Source organism: Hordeum vulgare, chromosome 5H (assembly GCF_904849725.1).
Source record: "Hordeum vulgare subsp. vulgare chromosome 5H, MorexV3_pseudomolecules_assembly, whole genome shotgun sequence".
NCBI classification, from domain to species: domain Eukaryota; kingdom Viridiplantae; phylum Streptophyta; class Magnoliopsida; order Poales; family Poaceae; genus Hordeum; species Hordeum vulgare.
Window position 1 is genome coordinate 343,965,757 of NC_058522.1, and position 26,272 is coordinate 343,992,028.

Here is a 26,272-nt window from a genome sequence, read left to right on the forward strand (position 1 = left end):
TAACAGCAGGGGCATCCTCCTTCCCTACTCCACGCCAGGGTGTTGCTCCTGGCCAAAATATTAGCAAGTTCACAGCACAAGTACCATAAATTCTAGCCAGACAACATAACAAGTTCAACACTAACACCTAAGTTAACTACATTACATGCTCAATGTTACCAACGTAGTTGTGCTTGTTGCAACGAAACCTGCACATCATCGAGGAGTCGTGGTTGTAGATTTGGACCTTCAGGCCGAGTCCTGAGATGCGCAGAACGAGGAGGTCACCGTGGACGATCCGATGGCGGAGGCAGAAGTAGTTCCAGCCCCGGCCAAGCAGCATGTGCCCCTCGAAGTTCTGGAACTGCACCCAGAACTCGCACCACTTGTTCGCCAAGAGCCTGGCCACACGCAGGAGCCGCCTAATGACCAGCCACTCGTTCATCACATGTGCGAACTTGCTAGGGATGACGAGCATGGCGAGGTCTTCGGCGTCCTTGATCTGCTGGTAAAAGCGCAGCGGCTCCCGGGCCCCCTCCTCGTGGTCGGTCCTCGGAGATCGTCCCCTTGAACGAGGCAGGCTCATGAAGGCGACCCTGCCAGGCAGGTCCACCCTCTTGAGCCACCTGTTCGTGGGGATGAGATCCTCGGCACCCTCAGCTCCTGCCACCACCTGAGCTCCTCCACCCGCCACATCCTAGTCACTCTTCAATACCTTGTCAGGTAAGATGGCAAGTATTAGAGGTGGTTGCAAAATGAACAACCACTGATCAGTGGCATTAGCTCTTCTGCAAATTCCACTGATCAGTTGCACTATCACAACAACAAATGGCACTAATCAATGACATTTTCCCAAGAGCAAATGCCACTGATCATTGCACAAACTCTTTGCCAAATGCCACTTATCAATGGCACTTGCTCTTGAGAAAATGCCACCAATCAGTGGCATCTGTTGCTCTTGAGAAAATGCCACTGATCAGTGGCATCTGGTCTTGCTCTTGAGCAAATGCCACTTATCAGTGGCATCTAGTCTTGCTCTTGAGCAAATGCCACTCATCAGTGCACTATCCTAAGCATGGAAACATCTAAAAATAGCACCCATGTGCACCCATGCACATTTGGCAGCATCCTAAAATGGTCCTACTGCATGCACGTATAACAACCTAGAGCATGCAACACAAACTCTAGCTTGAACATGTATGTAGCAACATGAACACAGATCCTAGCTTTAACATGAACATGCCATTTGCATGAACACAAATCCTAGCAAGACCCTACCACTAACACAAGAACATTATCCTAGAACACACACTGTAGCAAACAAGAATAGATCGGTCGGATTCGATTCGATTGGGATCAAATCGAATCGGATCTACTCGAATCCTATAAAAGTAGTAGCACATGCCTAAGAAAGAAACCCATAATCTACATCTACGAGCAAGCATTGGGGATTCTTTGACTCACCGGAGCTTGCGCAGTCGCATCCAACCGAGGTCGAGGTGAAAACCCCGGTGGGAAGGAGAGAGGTGGCGGAGGAGAGGAGGAACCGGCCCTGGCGACGGACGACGACTTCGGCCCCGTGCTCATGGCCACGCCGGAGGTCGAGGAGGACGGCTCGTCGACAGGAGAAAACCCTTGGACGGGGGTCAAGAAAACCCCCATGCCCAATGGGGTCCCAAAAAGTGCCGGCTCCATGGAAGGCGTCGGCGCCGAGCCCAGAACCACGGGGTCTGGAACCGGTGGCGGAGCAGGAACAGCCGGCACCGCATTGGACGGCCCTCATGGTGGCTGGCAGCAGATGGGGGACGGCGCTCGCAGCACCGACGTCGGGTCCCTGCCCGAATTCTGCACCACGACCACCAGCGGTTCTGGATGATGGCGATGCGCTTGTCGACGGGGGTGAGAGGACGGGGCGGTGAGGTAGAGAGGTGGGAATAGTGCGGGGGCGGTGAGGTAGAGAGGTGGGAATAGGGCGGGGGCGGTGAGGTAGAGAGGTGGGAATAGTGCGGGGGCGGTGAGAGGAGAGTGGGAGGGGAGTTATGAAACGTCCCCTCCGTCTCCCACACTGCCCGAGGCGTCCAACCTCCTCGCACGCGTGGTCACGCCGAGCCATGCTCGCGAGAAACTGTCGATTCAACAGTTTCCGCTGGGCCACGCTTACGCCTGCTTTAAGGTTCGTGCGGGCCACGAATCGCATGCAGCCCAGCCAACCAAACAGGCCACGCACATCCCGCGCGGGCCTGGTTGGGTTGCATGCGGGGAACCAAACGCGCCCTATAACTATGCCCATGAAATACATGTTGTCATAAGAAGCGTAGGGATGCCCGTCATCTTCATTAATCACATGTCGTCGAGAGTCCAGAGCGCCCACACAGAGCCAATTTAGGCCAGTCACATGGAGCACCTCGTACAAGGGCGGAACTCATGCATCAAACTGAAGCTGAGTTGCCATATGCCATCTTGGGCCATCTCAAGGACTCTAAACCTCAGCACCGAGCAAGACATCCAATCACCAGACTATGCTACCATGAACCTCCAATATGGAGGCTAAGACCCGCCAACCTTGCACCCCATAGAGACGATTAACAGCCTGAGGCGTTATCGGGATAAATATTATTGATGCACTTGCAACCACGTCAATCACAGATCGCCTCCATACAAGGACTAGGAAAATGCGTCGTCGTCGTCGCCAAGAAACGAGAACAAGGAAAATTCACGATTGTCGCGAATCAGGGAACAAAAACGCTAAGACGCAAACTAGGTCTCTCAGATCCTAAGTACTCGAGGACGCTCGTCGAAAAAGGACAAGAGAGATGTATCACAGCCTGTCACAAAAGTTCCCCAAAATTAAATGGGGAGCCAATTGGGACCTAGCACAAGTATGAAAAAATTGATGCACAAAATTCCAAACTTAAAACTTTCCCATAGAGAAAACACCCAACAAAGATGTATGCTCACACATCTGTGCTACAAAACTAAAGGACATTGCTCCTAAAATGAGAAAAATGCTAGAGCAAGAGTTGGCGCCAGATGAGCTCCCGACTAAATGGTCATAAATTATATTAATGGTTCAGAATAGGGATACCCTCGGGTAACTTCATGTATATGTTTGAATCTAAGTTATCACATATATGAAGGTATCCGTGTTCTGGACCATGATAGATCAAAGGAGGGGTTGAATACAATGTTCAATTTAAAAGTCACTGTACAAACTTAAAAGAGTCTCGTGGGGTGGGTATAATCGCTTGAGTTGTTTCCTTCATGAGAAGGGCTACATTAGCAATGATGATTGTCCATGTGTTTTAATACGGCAATCCTAAGATGGATTATGTATCGTCTTGATGTACATGTATGATTTAAACATAATTGGTACACCAGAGAATATGGAGGAAGCAAGCTCCTTTGGAATTCGAGATGAAGGATTTAGATAAAATCAAGTTCTATATAGGTCTGCAACTTAAACATTTCCTTGGGATTCTAGCGCACCCGGCAACCTACACCCAAAAGGTGTTGAAAAAAATAGATTTAAGAATACATATCCTTCTAAGATCCGATGATTCAGAGATCTCCACAACAAGACAATGACCCTTTTAGGCCTAAGGAAGAGGGGACCAAATTCTGGGACTGGATTTTTCCTACCTAAGTGAGTTGGAGCACTTATGTACCTCGCAAATTGTACACGGTCGAACATTGCGTTCACCGTTAATTTGTTTGCTAAATACAGTTATGAACCTACCAAGAGACATTAAAAAGGCGTCAAAGACATTTTTCTGTTACCTGCAACGTACCAAAGATCTGGTCTGTTTTGGAGAAGAATTCAAGACCTATCGCTTATAGGCTATGTCAATGTTGGGTACACGTCAACCCACATACTTATAAGTCATAGACAAGATATGTTTTCCTTTGTGATGGAACTGTATTTTCCTAGACATCGTCCAAACAAAATCTTGTGTCAACTTCTATGAACCAATCAAAAATCATAGCACTATACAAAGCATCACAAGAGTGTGTATTATTTTGACAGATGATCAGCCACATTGGAGACCATACAAGCCCCTACAACTATCTATGAAGATAATGGTACTCGTGCTGCACAGATGTCCAGATGGGCTATGTGGAGACAGAGGTCCAAATGGGTTATGTGGAGTAACCTTAAAAAGCATATTAATCTCAAGTTCTTCTGTGCACATGAGCTGCAGAAGAGAAACAAGGTGAGAATTTACATACCGGACTCACGGTTCACACCATGATTATCTGCATCATCCTTCAAGAGATGTGTGCGTGGAATCGGTATGATGAGACTTAGGGAGATGCAAGGTTCAGGAGGAGAAATTTCACAAACTAGTCGTTAAAATCATGGTAGATCTGGGAAATGGTTAAACAGACAAAAAAATCTACGGAACTTGAGATTTGATGAGCTATGTACAATAGATAACTGTTAGCTGAAGTGCAGAGGATAGCTGTAAATTGTACGCGCTGTACAGTTACAAACATTCAACAGATTTGCCACGGTTAGCGTTACACCCTCTTTTGAGTGTAAAGTAATAACTGGCAACCATCGTCAGCTACTGCCACTACGCTTGATTTGGCATCGACAGCAACACAGGAAACTCGAGCACCTGATTGTACAAGTTGGAAACATGAGCATGTTATTTATGGAACAGGCAGCCTTGTAGCATTGAACAATACAAAACATTTAATCAACAGAAACGGCTGAAGACAAGCATAAGTACATTTTAGCTGTCGATCTCCCTGCACACTGAACTATATTTGCCAATACTATTAGAAGCTTAGTTATTCAGAAGAGGATGGCACTGAAATACGGAATATATCTTAAGTACTCCCTCTGTTCTGAAATACTTGTAAATTTGAACTAAAACCATGACAAGTACTCCGTATTTCGGAACAGAGGTAGTAGTATGTAAAGCTATTATTCACTCCCACTACCTAGGTTCAAGTCAAATGAATTTGGGTTCCAATTTATGTCATCAGGGCTTCCCTAACATTTTTCCTTTAAAAAACTAATAGCAGCACACTTTTAAGAAGATATAGTCTCGCGTCACTTACAGTTGAAGCACTGTGTGCTTGTAAGTTTTCTCCCAGAAGATAATTCCCACATATACAAGAAACCTCCATGTGTTCCAGCAAATCCATGGTTACCACAGGCATCTACAGAAGTAGCCCTGACAAGCAAAATGTGTATAGTAAGACATTGAGGATAATTCAGGGTATGCACCTAGGAAACAGTAATCCTGTTGGCCTGCCTTTGCCTGTACAAAATCTAGGCTGGCAACTCTTTGCAGGCTGAGTACAAGTGATACATTGTATGCCATTGAACACTGAGATCAAAGATTAATGATTCATCAAGATATACTCTTCTTTGCGGTTTAACCCTTTCTTTTTGAGGAACTAGTTAATAACTCCGTCAATTAGTTTCCTCATGGTATTAAGCTCTATATAATTGTTATGGTCACAATGGGCGATGATGCTGAAATAGGTATGACTATCATGTCCACTTGGGCGCGGCACCAGATTACATCTATGAACTTTGCCAGTATTTCTGTGACATTATTTAATCCATTTTTATGTGATTTTCACCAAGGGAGCACATGAACAACCCTGGATGCAGATATATCATATTATTCATATATATCCATGCTTGGATACCCTAGGGAGCCTACAAACATAAGATGGTACCTACTCAAACCCGTTGACAAGATGAGTGCATTAATCAAAACATAACGTTCTATACTATACATGGAGAAGTAAGCATACCTTGGATCAAAAATATTTCCCATTAAAACTTTATTGTTGGCCAGCAAAGCTAGCCTCCATCGAGCATTATGCTCTTTTGCTCGAAGGTCATGTTGGTACTCAGCTACTGAAGCAGAAGATACCATAATCCAAACCGCTATATCTTTTCCTGATGACATCAGACTGGACTCGCCATCATCTTTTTCCGACATGTCACTCACTGTGATCTCTTGTAACCTTCTCTCTATGTCATCAACTGAAGCATGAATAACATCCTCCTGTAAACTACAGAGGCCTAGAGGAAGAATCTGGAAGACGATGTTCCCTGGAGCTGCAAAAGTTGACAAAAGTGTTCGCTTGGAGATGTCCCTAAGAAAATTGTTGACTCCCTCAAATCAGATGTTTACTAAGAGAATACATAAAAGTTGTAGACCAGCAAAACCACCATACTTAAAGTAAATCAAAATTCAGATAGGAATATGCACTAGCTGACATCACACACAAACATTGATAACGAGCATTCATTCGCCAGTAGCTTTTGACGCACAGAAAGTATATGAGCTGACAAAAAAAGTGTTCTGCCTATGCAATAGATCTGGATTTTTCATCAACTTTAACACATAAGTTTTATGCCAGTCTTTCTAGAATGTTATTTTTCAACATATCATTTTTCACTTTGAGCTGAGCCCTCCGCAGGGCACAGAATAATGTTGATTCACCTATCATGGAAAAGCCTTTCATAACCCTGGCCGTCTCCTCCTAATCTACTTCTATAGCATTCCTTTGGTTGCTTTATAATATAAAGCGGGGGGAAACCGTTTTTGGTAATCTACTTCTATAACTTGTTGCTAGTTCCTACAGTTGCTGAATTCTCCAATATCCTATTAGTCTTTTGGATTTTGACCACTCAAAGAGCAATGGCTCTTGAACATGGGAGGCTTTCTAATGAGACATTCTACATAACGTTTTTTAATATATTAATACCAGTAATTTGTTTGTAAAAGTAGGACGTAATATTCTATTTAGACTCGTCGAACCTCGAATTTGGCCCTCAATTGGCAACTGGTTCTTTAGTGTCTCACATAGAAGATACTGATGAAAGTTCATGCAAGAATAGTTGCATGGCACAGCATCCAAATCCTATAGCAACAAAATTAAGATAATGATGTCTATGCTAGAAAATCCGAGGCGCAGTCGGTCACACGAGGACAAACACAAGCATGAGTAACGACATCGAGATTTATTAACGAGGTTCACCAAACATCGGCTACGTCCTCGGGCATGACTGTGGGCGCTCCTTCCCATGTACTAAATCACATAGTACAACGACGGCAATCCCGCCGAGGCCATCAGACAGCGTCTCCGACAACCCGCCACGTCTGGTCCAGCTACCCCTACCATAGGCGTCCGGACCACCCCTTTCATGATCTCTATCTAGCCTACCAGCTTTCGTCTAGCCTATTTTGGCTACCCCGTGGTGGATTTATATAACAGGCCCAGGTTACACGGTTCGACTCAAGCACATAACCCTCCGCTAATTACAAGTCCAACTATGGCCTAACTCATACACATATATTCGACACATGTCCAACAGTCAAGAGGGGACATCTCAACAACAAAAAAGTCAAGAGGGAAGGATCCTAACTTACCATAAACAAAAGCCACCTGCACCATCATGACCAATAATGAGAGAGCTGCTTTTTGGCATTTTTCTAAGCTCCTGTATTGAGGGACCCACATTACCTGAACTAGAAATGACATACTCCTCAGAGATCACACTGTAAAACAAACAAAATACTACGATTAGTTGACGTCCATGCAGAGTTAGTACAGCAATCTTCAAGTCTAGTATATCTTAAGTCAGAAAGAGACGTCCTGTGAATGCAATGAATCTCTAATAGGAATGTCTAGCAAAAGGCAACATCAACATGAACTTAGTAACAACTAATGCATTGCAAATATACTGAAAGTATAGTAAGTATGAAAAAAGTGCAGCTGACAAAACATGTATTCATTTAATAGGGCATCTACAAGGCAGAAACAAAAACACCAGTACTACAGTGGTTGGCATCTTTGTTGTGCGTTCAGAACTACGTAGGTCTGGTTAAATGGGGTAGAGCCTAATACAGCGGCGCAAATTCGAGTGGGAGTTTGTGCATTACTTTGGGCTATATTTGAAACTGTCGGAATGACGTTATCTTTGATCGAACCAATATCAGAAACCTTTTGCAGGTTATCTTCCGGGCATCTGGATGGAACCTTACGTGGTCATTACCCAGTCGTGCGGAAGTTAGGGAGCATATGGCCTTTGGGTGCAACCGCTAGGAGACGGTAGCACGGGCGTTCAACCGGTTTGGATGGTGGTCCAATAAAAGGATAGGTGTTTAAGCATCATGCCCTGTGTCTGCCGGTTGTGGCATTTTATTCTTTTGTTTTGAGTATGCTTGAGAACCTGAGATGAAATTCGTATTTTGTTGCTACTTTATTTAATAAAATGGCTATGTGCATCGCTTGATGCAGGGACCGGGGTAATCCTCCTTTTTGAAAAAAAAATACCTAGGTCTCGTTAGCCATCCATCAGGCAGCAAAAAGTAAACTATTTGGTTTGTGCATTGAACCTATGTACTCGGGTTTGTGTTCGTCGTTCTGTTATTGTTCTGGTAACAGAGCCTAACATGGTACACATAATTGTCACAAAGTACGGTTATACAAAACCTCAGCATAGATGTTTTTTCTCTTTAAGTAGAAATTTCAGATAATATTATGGTGCGCCAAATACTTTCACAACTTTGGAGCACAAACACTTTCAAAAGGAAATGTACAACAACTTCAATTTATCATCAAATAGAATGAATTGTCTGTCAATAAAGAAAAAATGGAACATAAAAAGTGTTAACGTTCACCTTTACTTAGTCATAGCACTTAGTCTTAGCCGTCCTTGTAAGTAGGATCTGGACCGGCTCCACTCCCTCCATCTCTGCTATATATGTAACACCATTGTACATGTTGATCAAGAGTAAAGGAATACAATCTCTTGCTTGGTATCAGACACCAGCCACCTCCTATGACCACCTCCAATCTCCCTTCAGCGCCGGCCACTGGCTCCGGCCACACCTCCTCCTCCTCGACGACGGTCGTCGACACCACCGCGGCGTCCAGCCCTGCCGCCGCCGCCTCCTCCCCCTCTGTCTTCGGTACACCCTCTCCCCCATCTACGTTTGCCCCTCTCTTCTCCACCACCGCACCCATCTCCGCTGCCCCTTCTCCTCCACCCGCCGTTCATCAACCACGCCACCCCATCTTCCATGACAGCATCCAGAACCACATAAAATTCCAGCTCAACCCCGATGATCACAACTACCACAAGTGGAAGTCCTTCTTCCTCCTCGTTCTTCTCCGCTACGGCGTTTCCCAATTCATCGAACAACCCCTCCCACCCAACGCTGATGCCCACCTCCGCGAACTCGACGCTCACCTCGTTCTCTCGATCTACTCTACCCTGGCTGATCCCCTCATCGATCACGTCGTGGGTGCCACCACCACCTTCGATCTCTGGGGGCGCATCCGCGACTACTTCCTCACCAATCGCGCCGCCAGGTACATGACTCTGAATCGGCAGTATCGCAATCTTAAACAAGGTGACCTTTCTGTCGCCGAATATGCTCGCCGCATGAAGCTCCTCACCGCCGGCCTCGCCGACATCGACTACCCGGTCACTGAAGTGGATCTCACCACTCAATTCCTCCACGGCATCGACAAACGGCTCGACACCATCCGCGTCGTTCTCGGAGACACGATGCCTCTTCCACCGTTTGAGACCGTGTTCTCTCGGCTCAAACTTGCCGAGGAGAACCTCTCCCAACGGGAGGCCGACGAGCACACCACCATCCTCGCCGTCACCAGCAACAACACCCCCGGCTCCTCCACTCCGCGCTCTGGTGATCGGCCCGCCGGCTCCACCGATCGCGGGCCTACCCAACCTCCGGGTCGTGGTCATGGCCAGAACGGCGGTGATCGCGGCCGCGGACGGGGTCGTGGACGTGGCCGTGGCCGTGGAGATCCATCCGGTCGTGGCCCCCATCTACCCCTTCCATACAACCCCTACATGGGGTTCTTTGCCCCATATGGCATGGCGATCCCTCCACCTCGCCCCGGCTGGGTTCCCCAAACTCCGTCAGCGTCCTTGGGCCCGCTCCGGGCTCCCATGCCCAAGCATACCATGCTCACCACCTGCCGGCCACCCCTTCCCCGCCGATCAACCAGCCCGCATGGGATCACCTCGCCATGCTTCACGCCGCCTACAACGCCAACAACCAGCCTCCTGCGGGCTCCGCCACCTCCAACTGGTACCTCGACAGCGGCGCTACCTCGCACATCACCGGCAACCCTGGTAACCTCACCCTCTCGACTTCTCCATTAAAACATAAACCATCTAGTGTTGTCGTCGGCAATGGGCAAAACCTTCCCATCACTGGCACAGGACCCACCACTCTTTCTCCCTCCCCCTTCCACCTTCGCAACGTTCTCTTCTCCCCGCACGTAGTCACCAGCCTCATCTCCGTTCGCCAATTTACACGCGATAAATCTTGCTCCATTGAATTTTACCCCTTTGGCTTTCTTTTGAAGGATCTGCACACCAGGAAGGTTCTCATGATCTCCGCTAGCTCCGGCGACCTCTACCCATTCTTCGGCAATAACTCGACGTGGCCAGCTGCGCTCTCCGCCACCACCTCCACCGCCGACCTGTGGCACCACCACCTCGGCCACCCTGGCTCGCAGTCCCTTTCTTCCATTACTAGTGATTTTCTTTCACCTTCTAATAAAACTCCCGCATCACCATGTACTGCCTGCCAATTAGGTCGGCAACCTCACCTCTCCTTCCCCTCCTCTACTAGCCGAACCTATTCACCGTTCAAATTAATACACTGTGATCTATGGACGTCTCCTGTTGTAAGCTTTTCGGGCTACAAATACTACCTGGTTATATTGGATGATTACTCGCACTTCTCATGGTCATTTCCTCTCCGCAACAAGTCCGACACCTCTCTCACCCTCGAACGCTTCTTCTCGTTCGTCCGCACCCAATACAACGTGATCATCAAGGCCCTCCAGTGTGACAACGGCGGGGAATTCATAAACACACACATGCGCTCCTTCTCCCTCAACGGCATTGCCTTTCGGTTTTCTTGCTATCACACATCCCCGCAAAACGGCAAGGCCGAACAGCTCCTTAGTACAACCAACGACATCATCCGCACTCTCCTAGTCCAAGCTCACCTCCCTCCTCCATTTTGGGTTGAGGCTCTCCACACCGCCACATACCTTCTTAATCGGCGATCGTCCCGCGCCATCGACGGCCACACACCCTTTCTTCGTCTCCATGGCGTAAACGCTACTTATGATCACCTTCGCGTTTTTTGGTTGTCTTTGCTTCCCCAACCTCTACGCCACGGCCGATCACAAGCTTTGTCCTCGCTCCACTCATTGTGTTTTTCTCGGGTATCCTCTCGAGCATAAGGGCTACCGATGCTACGATCTCTCCTCGCGGCGTGTCATCGTCTCCCGCCATGTCGTTTTTGATGAAGCAACGTTCCCTTACGCTCCAGACACACCATCGACCACACACCTGCCCGCCACACCTAATCCTTCCCGCCAGATCCGCTACCTGCCAAACCCACCGGATCCACCTGCCGCACCTACCTCGTACCGCCCCAGCCCGCCCGATTCCATCGCCCCATCACGCACCACCCACCCTCCGCAATCATTGCGCCACCTACCCCCACTCCCAACCCCTCGCCTGGCACCCACCCGACCGAATCCTCCTCGACTGTCGTGCCCCACTCACCCGCTCCTGCCGATCCCATCGGGTCCCCACCTACCGCGCCTACGCCCGATTCTGTCGCACCTGCCACGCCATCCTCCTCGGATCCCGCTCCTGTCTCGCCTGCCGCGAACATTCCCTCCACCAAATCCTCCTCCGTTTCTGCGTCGGCCAACAGAACACCGCCACGCCTCCCTCCACATGCACTACCAACCGCACCACCGCTCAACTCTCATCCCATGCGCACCCGCTCCAAAGCTGGATTTTGCCAGCCCAAGCGCCTCTTCATGACTACCTCGTCCACCACAGCCATCTCTCCCATCCCTCCTACCTATCGCTCCGCTCTCAAGGACCCCCATTGGCGCCACGCAATGCAAGATGAATATACTGCTTTAATCTAGAACTCGACTTGGTCTTTGGTTCCCAAACCTGCAGGTGTCAATGTGGTGTCGGGCAAGTGGATCTTTCGCCACAAATTTCATCCAGATGGGTCCTTGGCATGGTACAAAGCACGGTGGGTCGTCCGTGGCTTCACACAGCAAGGAGTCGACTATAACGAGACATTCAGCCCTGTGGTGAAGCCTGCTACCATTCGCGTCGTCTTGAGTATTGCCACTTCCAGCAGCTGGCCCATACATCAACTCGACGTGAAGAACGCCTTCCTCCATGGAGATTTAAAGGAGACAGTCTACTGCGCCCAACCTTCCGGGTTCATCGAACCCAACTCTCCCAACCATGTTTGTCTTCTTCGCAAATCCCTCTACGGTCTCAAACAGGCTCCACGCACCTGGTTCCACCGATTCCGCTCGTTCCTGCTATCCCTGGGTTTCACCGCGTCCAAAAGCGACACCTCCCTTTTCATTTTGCGCCGCGGCTCATCCATCGCCTATCTCCTGGTCTATGTCGATGATATAATCCTCACAGCCAGCTCCCCTCATACCCTTCACCACATCATACACTCCCTCAAACAAGAATTCTCCATGACGGATCTCGAGGAACTCCACCACTTTCTCGGCATCAACGTCACTCCCAACTCCTCCGGCTTGTTCTTGTGCCAACAGCAATATGCCCTTGAGGTCCTTGATCGCGCCGACATGCTAAACTGTAAACCAGTTCCAACACCAGTCGACACATCCTCTAAACTTTCTGCTAGTGTTGGTCGCCCTCTGTCCAACCCCACGCACTACAGAAGTCTTGCCGGCGCTCTGCAATATCTCACCCTCACACGCCCAGACATATCCTACGCTGTCCAACAAGTTTGCCTGTTCATGCATCAACCTCGCGACACCCACATGCAACTTGTCAAGAGAATTCTCCGCTACATCAAGGGTACATCTCACTTCAGCATCCAACTCTACAAAGCCTCCTCACCACATCTCCTCGCTTACACCGACGCCGATTGGGCTGGGTGTCCAGACACACGCCGCTCTACGTCTGGATTTTGCGTCTTCCTTGGACAAAATCTTGTCTCTTGGTCGTCGAAACGGCAAGTCACGGTGAGTCGCTCCAGTGCAGAGGCAGAATATAGGGGAATCGCCAATTGCGTCGCCGAGACTTGCTGGATCCGCCAACTCCTACACGAGCTCCTGTGCCCCCTCACTCGCGCAACCATTGTCTATTGTGACAACGTCAGTGCATCCTACCTTGCCAGCAATCCAGTGCAGCATCAACGGACCAAACACATCGAGATTGATCTCCATTTTGTTCGTGACAAGGTGGCCCTCGGCGACACTCGTGTTCTTCATGTTCCTTCAAGCTCGCAATTTGTTGATTTGTTCACTAAAGGACTACCAACACCGGTGTTCACCGAGTTTCGTTCCAGCCTGAACGTCCACCCATATGGCGTCCCGGCTGAGGGGGGGGTGTTAACGTTCACCTTTACTTAGTCATAGCACTTAGTCTTAGCACTTAGTCTTAGCAGTCCTTGTAAGTAGGATCTGGACCGGCTCCACTCCCTCCATCTCTGCTATATATGTAACACCATTGTACATGTTGATCAAGAGTAAAGGAATACAATCTCTTGCTAAAAGAGCCAGTCGGATCTTTAGGCAACTTGTTTCTTGATGTTATACAGAACTCGACAAAAATATTTCAGCATATTGGTTGTTTATAAACGTTTTGGAAGTTTTAATAAGTTCATAGGAATTTGGTGTTTTTATGTCTAGAAAGATCTAGCACAAGTTCTTTATCATTTCAGAGTGTTCATTCTCTTAGTACTTTAGTAGAGTACAAATAGATAATTACATAGCCACTTATATAACAATGAAGTGACCACAACTCTAATAGTATGGTGAGATACTGTATTATATACATATATTAGAAGCCCTATAACTGAAAACAGAATTGTACTTGTTAATGGATGCCAATGTTTTCCTTATACATGACTAATTCGCAACCAAATAAGTTGTGTAGTTTTCTTCGTTTTATGATGAATGCACGAATGTGTATCTTTATTTTATTATGAATGTAAGAAATTCCATTTCAGAGTGAACGTGATGCCTCCAACTTTCATATAACAAAAATAGGTTGATGCGCATTAACCAGATAACTAAGCTTACAACAATATAACAAGGCAAACCTTGTATAATAAAGAATAATGTGGCGGTCATTCGAACATTTAACAACACAAATAACACTGGAAATGTGTCACACCATGTAGGCCGTAAAATTTGGGAGAAAGGAAGCATTTTAACGCTTATAAGCAATTGTACCTCCATCCAGCGACCATCATCCATACATGCAAGTTTCTGCTGTCTTCAGCTGCTACAACATAATTTGGCTCAGATATCAAAAAGCAAGACACTGTCCCAGAAGGCATCAATTTGGTCAACAGTGAGATGTAGCCCAAGTTAACAGATACAATCTTCAGAGAATTGTCACCGCACTGATCCACTTTGCACAAGGAGCATGAACACTCAATGCTTTGCATCCTGTCAATAAGTTATGTGATTAGCATCAATACAAGGGTACGTCAAACATTTCCTGCATGGCACAAAAAGATAAGATTACAACCTGCAACATGGTATCCGTATACTGGTAAGGAGGACAAGAAACTGCCCATCGGGTGTAAACTGTATACCGGATCTTCCAAATGTAGACTGAAGCAAAAAAAAAAAGTATCAAACAAATGAATATTATGTCTTAACTGACAAAAGGTTTTGTACATAGCAAGCTCTTACATTCCCTGTAGAAGCCTGCTCCAATGAGGGTAGTAGAAGGGTAGTGTAACCAACAAAATTAGGTGGTTTCTCATGGTGATCATTAGGAGTGATGTCATACACGTAGAGAAATCTCTTACAGCTCTCTGAAGATCCACAAAGTACATAAATATGAAAGCTGCTACTGTCGTTGGTGCTCAGCATGATAGACAAGACGGGCATCGGGTGCAGGTAGCAGCCGATAAGTTCCAGATGATGATCTGATCCTCTTGTTGATGTTCCTGGGTGTTTCACGTGATTAATGTTTGAACGTGCATGAGAAACATTGTGTCCATTGCCCATGTTCTTGTCACCTGCCCCATCTGTGGATATTGAAGAGCCATTGTCGGTACCTTCTTTTGGGTCCTTCAACTGCTGCTGGCATTGCGCTGGTTCAACATTGCTGTTACCATGATTATAGTGCGCAGGATGGGAACTATCGTCCATGCCAAACTCTTCTTCTAGACAAGCAAGGAGCGAATCAGACAAAATATACTGACCTTTCTCATGATCATATACCACATCAGGAATATTTTTTCTATCGTGTACCTCAATCTGACACTCAGAAGAATTTTCCCTTCTGCTCTTTAGTAACTTTAAGTTCTCATTAGGTTCCCTAGAGCATGCATCATCAAACTCATGGTGAGCACCCGTAGGTTTGGATCTGCTGTCACCCCCAATCTGCTCATCATCCTCAAAACTATCTGCAACAACGGCTTTCATGTTGTCTGATTTAGAGATCTGTTCACCATTCATGCAATCATCATTAGGGCTGATGTCTTTAACCGCCTCACACAGAGGTTCCTCGTGTACATGTGTTTGAGAGCCATTCATATTCCCTTCACCAACACTTGTAGGCAAAGTGGCACCTGCTGAAGGCAAGAAACTGTTCAGAAGAACCATATATTTCTTACACGCTGGGATAAAATTATCAGTCAAATGTTGTGAAACTCTTAGGGGTTATTTCTGTAAGCTGCTTGGCCAAAGAAAGTTTCGCTTTCCAAAAGAAAGGGATATTTCTTGATTATGATGAATCAAATTTCTACAGAAGATATACTTCTCTTTTTGTAGAATGGGTCAATGGAACATATATTTTCCACAGAATGAACAACAATTACCTTTGCAGCCATCAGCAGAGGGATTTTGAGTTGCAACACTTCTCGCTAAAACTGCATCTTCTTTCTTTTTTTGCTTAATCTTCCTTCTTCTGTAAGTTTTCTCCAGAAGTGGAATAGCTTGGGGAAGCAAAAATGTCATCATAGACCTAGCTACTTCCTTCTCTGCTGCTTCCAGGTCAGACTTTTCAGAGCCTAAATAAGAACTGGAAGATAACCCATCTTCCTGAGATGAATTTTGAACATAGTCTCCCAAATTATCATTAACCAGAGTGCATTTCGAATCACAGGGTATTTCCTCCAGTAATGTAGGCATGCATATTGGAGTAGAGACAACACACAACTGTGATTTGCTTATAGGATCTCCCTTGAACATTGAAAAGTAAATGTCGTTATCAAATACTGACCTTTCAACTATAAACTAGAGTCAGAATTCAGAGCTGCTAAAAAAATACACAGGTAGACATCTAACCAGCAGCTAAAACATGAGTTTAAGAAGGTGATAATCAACATTTAAGTCCTTAATCCTGGCTAGGGTACAGACTAATTTCTTCATTGTAAAACCAAGACATATTTGTTCATAACCATAGCATTAGCAAAGAAATGTGTCAGAACGATATAAAGGCACATATTCCCGTCTAGGCTATAATTATAACAGCTATGATCCAAAAACTTGCCCTTCATTATTTTCATAAAAGGGATATTGCCAGATGGCTATTCAGTGCACAAAGCTCTGTAACTCCTTAAGATCAAATTAAAAATATATGGTTTTCTAGAGCGCAATTCTAATTCCTGGAGCTACAAAGAATTATCTCAAAGTCGGGTCAACATCATACTCATGCAATAAAGTTTTCTGAAAGAACAGAAAATTCAAACAAACTATGTGACACTAGTGGTCTATTTTTCTTTCTCGATCAGTTCCTGTAACATTCGAACTCTGTGGGATGAATAGCAGAGCTCCATCCATCCACTTCAGCGAAAAATGTACAACATTTACTTTGTTGATGTAAAAGAGATTAAGTATATAATCTAGGTGGAGTATAGATAAAAACAAACGACAATCTGTGTAGTTTCATCCATGTAAGCTGTGATGTAGTTTATTTTGCAGTTGAACCAACAAATATAATGCCAAAAGTAGTCAAACACTGAGTACACTGCAAGGGAAAATCCTAAAAAAATTCAACATACCTTGTTGAAACTTTGACGAGCAGATTTATCCAACTCTAATGTGCTGTTATCAACTGAAGTCAACATATCCTGGTTGTGGGCTCTCTTAGCAGCACCTTCCTCCTGGATCGGGTTCATACTTCTTTTAGCAGTTACAACTGTCTTGTCCAGACAAACATGCTGCTCTTCATGATCATCAGAAACATCAGCTGCAACCGTATCAGTTGACGGTGAAGCAGAACCATAAATTTTTGGAGAAGGCATGTCTATTCCAAATCCAGTCGAATCTACTAGAAGCTGACGAAGCAGTCTCTGAACAGATGCATTTTTGAACCCAAAAAGCTGCACAAGACAACAGCAAAAGTAAACATTTATAAGCTGGCTATGGTAAACAGAAAAGTTTAACAAGAATCAAGAATAGCAATGGTCATGGTCTGCTTTTATTGATTCAGTGCAGGTTGCTGACTCATGTTGGAACAACTATCTGGATTCAAATGATATAAGAGTTGCAGTACTCAATTGCTAGCACCAAAGTGTTTGTTTGTCTGTCTACATAGTTCCGTTCTTATCATACATCAAGAAAAAGGTTCCACTTGTATTCAAACCAGTAGATCCTGATATGAGTGATGGCAACCACATATAACTTGTTAAAGGTGCATATATGGTTTTACAGAAAGTGTACAGGGGGCTGTGGGGGCTGTGCAATGCCCTCAGCCATGAGCTTCCTGGGAAAAGCGAACTAGGAAGGAACACTTTCATTGCAATGCACAGGTTCAGGTAACTAAAGAAATGGATATGAAGAGCATGCCTCGACACCGTCAATCTTCTGAGGGAAGCTCCCAGCCTTCTGCCAATCCCTGACTTTGGCCCCTGTCTTCTTGTGGAAGTTCTTCCAAGCTATATCCGGCGTCTGCCCTGTCGCGCAATCTCCCTCGGTGGATGTGACCTGCAGATTGAGCTCACCACTTTTGGTTTCATTTTGAATCACAGGGTCACCATCCAGGCAGCAGCAAGTGGTAGTCAGTAGTAGTACAGAAGATTGCGTTTGTGTGAACCTGGAATACAGGCCCTCTGGGTCCTTGCTGGATCTCCATGGCGTACGATATCCCGGAGAAATGGCGGACGGCGTGATAGCCCACTGGGTATGGGTAGCGATCTTTGCCCTTGGGTGAGCAAACAAGGAGAGGTGAAGTGTTAGGGAGCACACCGACCATGAATTCCACATGTAAATTCAACTATAACAGGATCTAAGCGAGCAAAGGAAGACGATGCCTCGATTAGGAGTAGGACGCAAACCCTAGGGGAGGGAGAGAGAGAGGGAGGGAGGGAGGGAGGGCAAACCCTTGAGCAGCTCCAGTACTTGCGCTCCCATTCACCGCGGCGGTAAAGCGCCCCCGCCGACACCATCTCGATGAAGCGGTCCCCGTCAGCTTCCTTCGCCGCCATCTCCTCTCGCCTTCTTCGCTTCAGCCAGCGAAAAATGGCGGAGGGAGACCAACGCGCGTGATGTGGTTAGTTTTTGTGGGGAATTTTGGGAAATGGCGGCAGGGCCTTTCGGCTCTGCGCCGGCAAACGAAATGGCGGCAGGACCAAAAAATATCGACTCCGCTGGGGATCGAACCCAGAATCTCTGGTTTCGTAGACCAGCGCCTTATCCATTGGGCCACGGAGTCCCTTTGATTAATTTTCTTTTTAGAGCTTTTACTAAGAGATTGCGTACTTTACATACATATTAACATAATTTAGAGCAGATCTATTTCTTTTCATATGTAGTTTTTTAATAAAATTTCTAAAAAAACTTATATTTAGAAATGCAGGAAGTATATAGACATACTTTAGAATATAGATTCATTTTTTTGATCTGTATGTAGCCCATAGTCGAATCACTTCAAAGACTTATATTTAAGAACGAAGGGAGTAATATTAGTAAGAATAGGTCGACATAGGCGTGGCAATCATAAACTACGGTCATATATTTCTCCATAAACATTCATGTTGTGGTGGATCTTTTTTTCTTAGTTTGAGAAAAAAAATATGAATATCTATAACTACAACATGATACTTGTGTAAAGGCATATATTTCTCTATAAAAGCAAAGAGACCATCTTTATAGCTAGTTATACTTCTAGGTTGTAATTTATTGCACAAATTTTTAGCATCACCTCCAGGTGAAAATGAAACAGTTTAAGCATGAAGTATTGATGTTTGTATCTTTCTTAGCACAGAGTCTAGCGATATCTTCAAGTTTATGGACATGATCAAATGTATTTTCTTCCTCTCTACATTGGAACCCAATTGATTCAAAGATTTTAATAACTTCGGGTTCCACGGGGAAATCATAAGCATCATTAAAAACATAAAATAGGAGAAGCATAGAGATCATCTTCAAGAAGAAGTGTGTCTCCTATAATATCTCATCAAGATCTTTATCAGTGTCGCATGCCTTGAAAGCTTTGGCCAAAATTTTATCATACGCAATAGGTGTGGTATGAGTAGGTGGTGTGCCAATGGTGTACGAGGTGCATTGTCAATTGTTTCTTTTTAATGACGGGGGAGTTGCAACAGAAGTAGGAGTAACATCTCTGGTAATAAGTGACACAGTAGAGCATGATACAAGCATACATGGTGGTGGTGGTGGTGTCACGAGTTGATTCAAAATAGTAGGTGAAACAAGAGTATTATTATTGGAGGGATAACCCGGGGTAGGCTCAACGAGCCTCCTCCTTTATCTCCAGCCCCAAAGGAACGACCAAGAACCATCCTACAAGGCCCAAGTCCTCTGGCCGGTTAGGACACACCTACCAGCTAGGGGGCGAGACGGCCAACTCTCTGGTCGGTCAGGCAGCACCTGCCGGCTAGAAGCAAGACGGCTACCTCTTCCTGGCCACCTAGGCCAAGCCAGCCGGCTAGGAACGAGGCGGCCGTGCCCAAGCGGGCTAGCCGGCCAGGGATCTCAAGTCACATCATATCGTAGGTCATGAGGAGACCCTACGATTAAAGGTGGCTACGCGTCAGCAAAGGTACTGGATCGGAGTGCACGGCGGGTGCCAGCGTCGGCGGCCACGTCGCTGACCTCCCCCCGGTTCTGATCCATCACCCAACACAGTGTCGCCCGCCAAACTCCCACTCCATTACTGCACTCGGCGTGGCAACAGTGGAGGCGGCTGTACCGCCTGTCCATGACGAATCTCGCTGGACGACGCCGGACGTATCATACGTGTCTTGCGTCAACCTTACGCGAGAGCCCCATTGGCTAGCCGGCGGAGGCAGACACGATTTTGGCCGCGATGCTCGCGCAGTGCACGGGAGGAGGAAGAGGAGCGGCAGCACCCTCCGGAGGGAGCAGGAGGTCGACGTCGTGCTCTACGAGTAGGGAGTAGGGCCACGCATCGGCCCTCACGTTTGACGAGAAGGAGGAGGAGTGGCGTTGGGAGGCCGCTGAGCAGGAGAGGATCTTCGCTGACCTCACCTTCGACTCCGATTGAGTACTGCCGCTGGGCTTCAGTGAGCTCGAAGGTGAGCTGTCGCACCATATGAGCTCCGACGAGCTTGATTTTGGCTAAGTCTAGGGTAGGGTTGCTCCAACGAGATTTTTATGTAATATATCTATGCTATGTAAGAACGAGTCCTTATGTATGAACAATCTGTCCACTTTTGCGTTACAATTTGTCGCATGAAACTTGTTTTTAAAATTTTGCAATTCAGGATACGGGTTTCTGTTCCGCCGTGATGATTTTTCGTCCATATAGACCCTGCTGCATAAATTGTAAACCACGTTTATAGTTCCGTGGAATAGGAGTCTGCTAGAGTTGCTCTAATCATTGTCATTTGACAATGAATTTTAGTTATTACACCAAAGACAATATGCTCACTCGGCTGGTAGATATGGTTGTACTTCCAAGTGCCACGGTATCCATGTTGACATTATATATAAATTTTATGTATAAACAACCATTGTTTTTCACATCCGTCAGAATAACACAAAACACGAAATCCTCTTTAAAAAAAACACGAAACACGAAACGTACAACAGGTCTTCACCAGCTAAACCAAAATTCCAAACGAACTAACAACAGGTCTTCACCAGCTTCACCGCCGCACACTGTCCGCTACAATTTAATCGACTCTGTTGCAAAAGCAACATCGAAGAACAATTCCAACCGTTAAAAGAAGGAAAAAATGACAAGCTTTTTCCACGTAAGTCATACAGATTTATTTGTATTTTTAAAACAATGACCTTCCTTTTGATTTTTAAGGGAATGGACATGAAAAACTATCATAAAGTATATAAAAATGGAAAAGAAAATGTTAGCTATTCCATGATTTTTTTGTTAAAAAAACTAAGTGAGGCAAAAAATTATAAGGAGAAAAACTCCGCTAGGCATTTTCCAATAAAATGTTAGCTATTTCATGATTTTTTTGTTAAAAAAACTAAGTGAGGCAAAAAATTATAGAGAGAAAGACTCCGCTAGGCATTTTCCAATAAAAAAATCTGAAACAAACGGGTGCAAAAATTAGACAGAGAAAGAAAACTTTAATTGTTTTAGGAAAACTACCGAAACTAACTGGTGCAGAAATTAGACAGAGAAATAAAATGTTAGCGGTTTCTGAAAGAATAAAGTTCTGAAACAAAGGATGCAAGAATTAGACAGAAAAATAAATAATGCTATCTGTTTCAGGAGAAAAACTGAAACTAACAGGTGCAAAAGGTTATTTTTAAGGGAATGGACCCAAAATTAAATAAGAAAAACGACTCCGCTGGGGATCGAACCCAGAATCTCTGGTTTCGTAGACCAGCGCCTTATCCATTGGGCCACGGAGTCTTTGTCGTTGAGATGTCCATTATAACGTCTTTATAACTTGCATCTTGTGCACACACAAAAGTTACTTTTTTAAAGTACTGGTGCCGAACGAGAAGCACAAAAAACCATTTGAAATGTACGCAAGCTGTCAAGTTACCGGCATTGATCAGCAGATTGACTGATCCTTACACGAAAAGATCAAACCTGAAGTAAGCATCAAAATTCCTTTCTAAAATCCATAGTATACTAAGCTCTGTATGAGAGATCCAACAACAGTTTTACCAAAACTGAAAACATACTAATACCAGAGGAAACAGGCAGTAGACACAGCTTGGCCACATGCTACCGGATCACTGCAGACACATGACACTAGCAGGATGCGGCCTTGACAGACAGTGCAACATTACCTTCCACTTTATTTTCGCCAATCAACGGCTGCCACCAAAAAAAAAAAACTGTCGCCACTAAAATTTTACCATATGGCAAAAGACAACTGTTCTGAAAACGTCATCAGATGACTGCATGACTTTGTATCACGGTCTCTGCTCGGCACATCAATCGTAATCCGGACAGCAAAAGTTCAACTATGTCCTAGTTACCTTACCCATTAATCTAAGAGGTCTCTTAATCTAAGTGTTCAAATGTTTGACACTAACGAGTCTGGCGATGAGTACTCCCCATAACCCACCTCAAAACAGAGCAAACTTGATCACCTGCTGTTAGACAAGAAACAAAGCACGTACAAACCTGTGAACAACACAGTATGAAAATATAATATGCAAATATAACTTATATAATTGTTTCACGCGAGAAAACTGGAGAGCAAAACTGTAGTCCCTCCATAATGCCGCTTGACAATTTCTAATATGATCCAAATACTAAGATATCTTAAAGATCTTATTTAATCTTCTAAAAAAATTATATTTAGAATCAGCTCCAACCAACACGTTGAACCTATCATTCTATCAAGAACAAAGAGCGGGTCCCTCCCGCCGGCCGGGGCGAGGTCGTGCGCACCTCCATAGCCGAAAGGTGACTGGAGGCGGGGCGGACCGGCGGCAGCGCCAACCGGAGGAGGAGGAAATCTAATCGTTTGAGTGCCTTTTCTCGGGAAGGTAGAAAACTTTGAAGGTTCTTCTAGCCCATTCTTGAAACCTGAATGTAACATTTACGGCCGTAACCAGCTCGGTGCCGATTTTTTTCCCGTGCTGCGAAAAATCTCAGTCGGTGAAATCTGTGTGCAAGAATTCAGCAGGTATGCAACGCAAAAAGATCAGGAAAAAAAATACTACTAGCATGATGCAAGTCTGTCGGAGACCAATTGAGCTCCAAAGAAGCTAATCTATTCCCTCGAATCAGCCTTGTAATGGAGCAAAAGAAACCGAAGGTTCAGAACATGGATGGATGTGTCATGTGTGCCTCAGAGTATTACGCAGTGGATATCACGAGAGCTGTGCGCAGCGATGGTGCGCAAGCGCAATCATCCAGAATTCACCGGTGCTTGTGCATCATCATCGGCACGCGGAAACAAACCACGAAAAAAGAAGCCTCGAAGCGGGAGATCTCACCGGCATGACCAAGAACGAACACAGCAGCCGAAGCTCACGCAGCGCGGATGGTGAAACTGAAAGACGAAACCGGAACTCAACCTGCAGCCAAATAAAATGAAACCACGAATTCAAAGGATGTGTGCCTCAGAGTATCACGCAGTGGATATCACCAGAGCTGTGCGCACCGGTGGTGCGCAAGCGCGTTCATCCAGAATTCACCGATGCTTTTGCATCATCACCGGCACGCCGAAATAAAACAAACACATGAACTGGGCCAGAAAGAAAAGGAGCAAGCCTCGAATCGGAGACCTCGCCGGCAAATCAAGAACGAACACAGCAGCCGAAACTGACGGGGCCAGCCAAATAAAGTGAAATCACGAATTCAGATGAGAATAAGAACTCTGGGAAGCAGGCAGGCTGGCAGACGGGACAAGACAACAAAGGTTGGTTGGAGCTGGAGATGAGGAGAAGAGCGGCGAGGCGAGGCGAGGCGAGGAGAATGAAGCAGATGGATGTGGGTGGTCCTAAATACTACAGCTGTCTTTGCGCAGCGGCCACGGAAGCGACGGATGGCTAGGATTTGGCGATCTCGCTGTGGTCGGATGATTGGGTCTCTCTGGCTTATCCCGTCTCGGTGCCCGGCCCCGGTGGCAGAGCTCATGCAGGATTTTTTTTTTCCGCCGAGCTCATGCAGGTGGTGCCGTAAAAAAAAGAGCTTTGATGTTGCCTTTTTTAGGGGGTATAACTTTGATGTTGCCTTCGAAAGCAGGAAATCATCATTTTCTTTAGGCAAAGTAAAGCATCATAAGTCCACGAGCATCTCTATTTTATTTCCCAAATACCAAAAATACAGCTGTGCTATTTGACTGGAACGAACACATCCCTCACACGTAATTGTTGTTTTTTAAGATAGCTTAACAGGCTTGCTACCTGGCTCCTCACGGGTAATTGTGCAGCAAGTCATTCCACTTTATTTCGTACTTTTTTCAAATACTATAACTTCGAACCGATCGTCAGAACGACGATCCGTTTTCACGGTTGTGTTTCTTACGACTAGCTCTTCAAACTAGATTCCATATGAACAGGTTTCGATAAACTTTTTTTGAGCAACTTTGGGATGATATTTAGGCAACTTTAGTGCTAAGAAAAACAACTTCTTATTAGTGTGAGTAGTATGATCGCCTATCAACGAAAATTCTTTCAAAATTATCTATCATGACTAGAAGGTTAAATAACTTTTTTTTGAAAGCTTTATAGAAGACAGTAAATATGTATAAGAGATTACATGTTTGCTAGTTAGGCATCATAGGTCGATCCTAACCCAGCCCCACTCCACTAACTAAACTCTACTACTCAATCATATGAATCACTCCAGATGCTCCTGTGAGAGTACAGTTCCTAAGGTCCTCGAAAATGAGATCCACCATACCCCTTTCGTTTAGGACAGCACTCCTACCAAAAACTCTACCATTTCTCTGCTTTCATAGACTCCAGCTGACAAGCATAGCTAGCGTGTCAAAGCCTTTACGGGTGCGCTTGGTGATTCGCTTTCGAGCCATCGACCACCAATCCACCAGAGTTGCCTGCTGAGTTGGACACAAATGTGGCTCCAAACCCAACTTGGAGAAACAAAGGAACCATGCCTGCCTCGCGAAAACACATTGAATCAGGATATGGTCGATCGTGTCCTCTTCTTGGTCGCACAAGTAGCAAGGCGAGGTATGATCTTGTAGCCCGTGTCGTGCCCTCCTATCCGACGTCCACAACCGGTATTGCACTTCCAACCACATGAAGATCCGGCATGCCAGGGGGGGCAACTCTTCCAGATGGCTGCATAAGACTGGAATCTCATACCTCCTTCACATAACATCCTATAGGTCGAAGATGCCGTGTAGACTCCTTCCACATTCCAAGCCCAAATCGGCCTATCCTTGCTTCCCGGGTCGATCTCCACGTCGATGAGAATCTCCCATAACATGATGAACTGAGTCAAGCTTTCGGTGCACATCTCTCTAACGATATCATTCGTCCAAGCATGCATGTGTAGAGCTTCTCTTGCCGATCTCGTGTTTGCCACTTGGGTTCTAACTCTTGCCACCACCTGTTGGCTTTTAAACCGTAGATCAAAACACCCAGAAGCACCACGTATGTGTACGTGCAAAGCTAACTCGAACAAGCACACTAGCAGCTTGATCGATTAGCCCTTGTACACGCGTACGTGCAACTAGCCAGAGACTTGCGTATGAATACGCTTCAGCCGGCTAGCTTCGGTTGATTGGATCAATCACGCGGCAATGGATCAACTCGGCTCTCTCAACAAGAACGTAAAAACGCGAAGACATTGAATCGTTGATGGCCACAGGCTCGTGTCGAGCCTGTAGTAATACTTTGTATTGCTTTGCTATCTGACGTGGTGTTACAAGCACCACCCCTAGGGTGCCTTTTATACACATCCACAAGGGACTATGGAAATAGACTAGGACTAGGTATCCTAATACTACTAGGACTCGGTTTGGCTTTTTTTTCCTAATCCTATGTGTACAGGTCAACGTGATTAACTCACGTTCACCCCCTAACCACGATGTCCTTACTTCTGACCTAGGTCCCAAACACGATTGCTGCTTCTCATAACTGTTATCATCGGCATGGCCTTTGCCGTCCCTTGCAGCATTTCATGGACCGTCTTTACTGTCGTCGGCTCGTCCGTAGCTTGATGACAACACTCCTTTTTGGTCATGTCTTCAATCTTCACCTCTTCTTTGGTGCTTTGTAGAATTTCCTTTGGATCATCGAGGGCACATCTTTTGAACCTGAGCGTGGCCATACTTTGGTCTAACTTCGGATTCCAAGCTCTTGGTGCTTGCATCGGCCCGTAAAGTGCCTTCTT

General features: G+C 45.8%; 1 protein-coding gene, 1 long non-coding RNA gene and 4 other non-coding genes across 10 annotated transcripts; all 6 read right to left on the reverse strand.

The window, feature by feature from the left end:
• Nucleotides 1-4,311: 4,311 nt before the first annotated feature.
• LOC123400171 lies at nt 4,312-18,637 on the reverse strand. Of its 3 annotated transcripts, none has more exons than XM_045094586.1 (12): nt 18,375-18,629; nt 18,089-18,196; nt 17,842-17,979; nt 17,055-17,375; nt 15,870-16,233; nt 14,734-15,623; nt 14,567-14,652; nt 14,266-14,484; nt 7,383-7,511; nt 5,755-6,102; nt 5,047-5,162; nt 4,312-4,598 (listed from the first exon to the last, which is right to left on the reverse strand). In XM_045094586.1, the coding sequence occupies exons 1-12, from the start codon at nt 18,477-18,479 to the stop codon at nt 4,498-4,500; spliced, it is 2,925 nt and encodes a 974-aa protein (XP_044950521.1). In that variant the 5' UTR covers nt 18,480-18,629; the 3' UTR covers nt 4,312-4,497. The 3 variants fall into 3 exon arrangements, with proteins under 3 accessions (XP_044950521.1, XP_044950522.1, XP_044950523.1); XM_045094587.1 differs by having other exon boundaries at nt 14,734-15,620; nt 18,375-18,628; XM_045094588.1 differs by lacking the exons at nt 4,312-4,598; nt 5,047-5,162 and having other exon boundaries at nt 5,936-6,064; nt 18,375-18,637.
• On the reverse strand, nt 18,634-18,706 carry TRNAR-ACG. Its single transcript has one exon. It is a non-coding gene; the product is annotated as a tRNA-Arg (tRNA).
• Nucleotides 18,707-21,783: 3,077 nt separating this feature from the next.
• TRNAR-ACG lies at nt 21,784-21,856 on the reverse strand. The gene has a single exon. It is a non-coding gene; the product is annotated as a tRNA-Arg (tRNA).
• Nucleotides 21,857-22,599: 743 nt separating this feature from the next.
• Nucleotides 22,600-23,919, reverse strand: LOC123398819. Of its 3 annotated transcripts, XR_006610263.1 has the most exons (3): nt 23,571-23,910; nt 23,404-23,484; nt 22,600-23,043 (listed from the first exon to the last, which is right to left on the reverse strand). It is a non-coding gene; the product is annotated as an uncharacterized LOC123398819 (long non-coding RNA). The 3 variants fall into 3 exon arrangements; XR_006610264.1 differs by having other exon boundaries at nt 23,404-23,919; XR_006610265.1 differs by having other exon boundaries at nt 23,268-23,919.
• LOC123400541 lies at nt 23,249-23,358 on the reverse strand. Its single transcript, XR_006610775.1, has one exon. It is a non-coding gene; the product is annotated as a small nucleolar RNA Z188 (small nucleolar RNA).
• Nucleotides 23,523-23,632, reverse strand: LOC123400540. Its single transcript, XR_006610774.1, has one exon. It is a non-coding gene; the product is annotated as a small nucleolar RNA Z188 (small nucleolar RNA).
• Nucleotides 23,920-26,272: the final 2,353 nt, after the last annotated feature.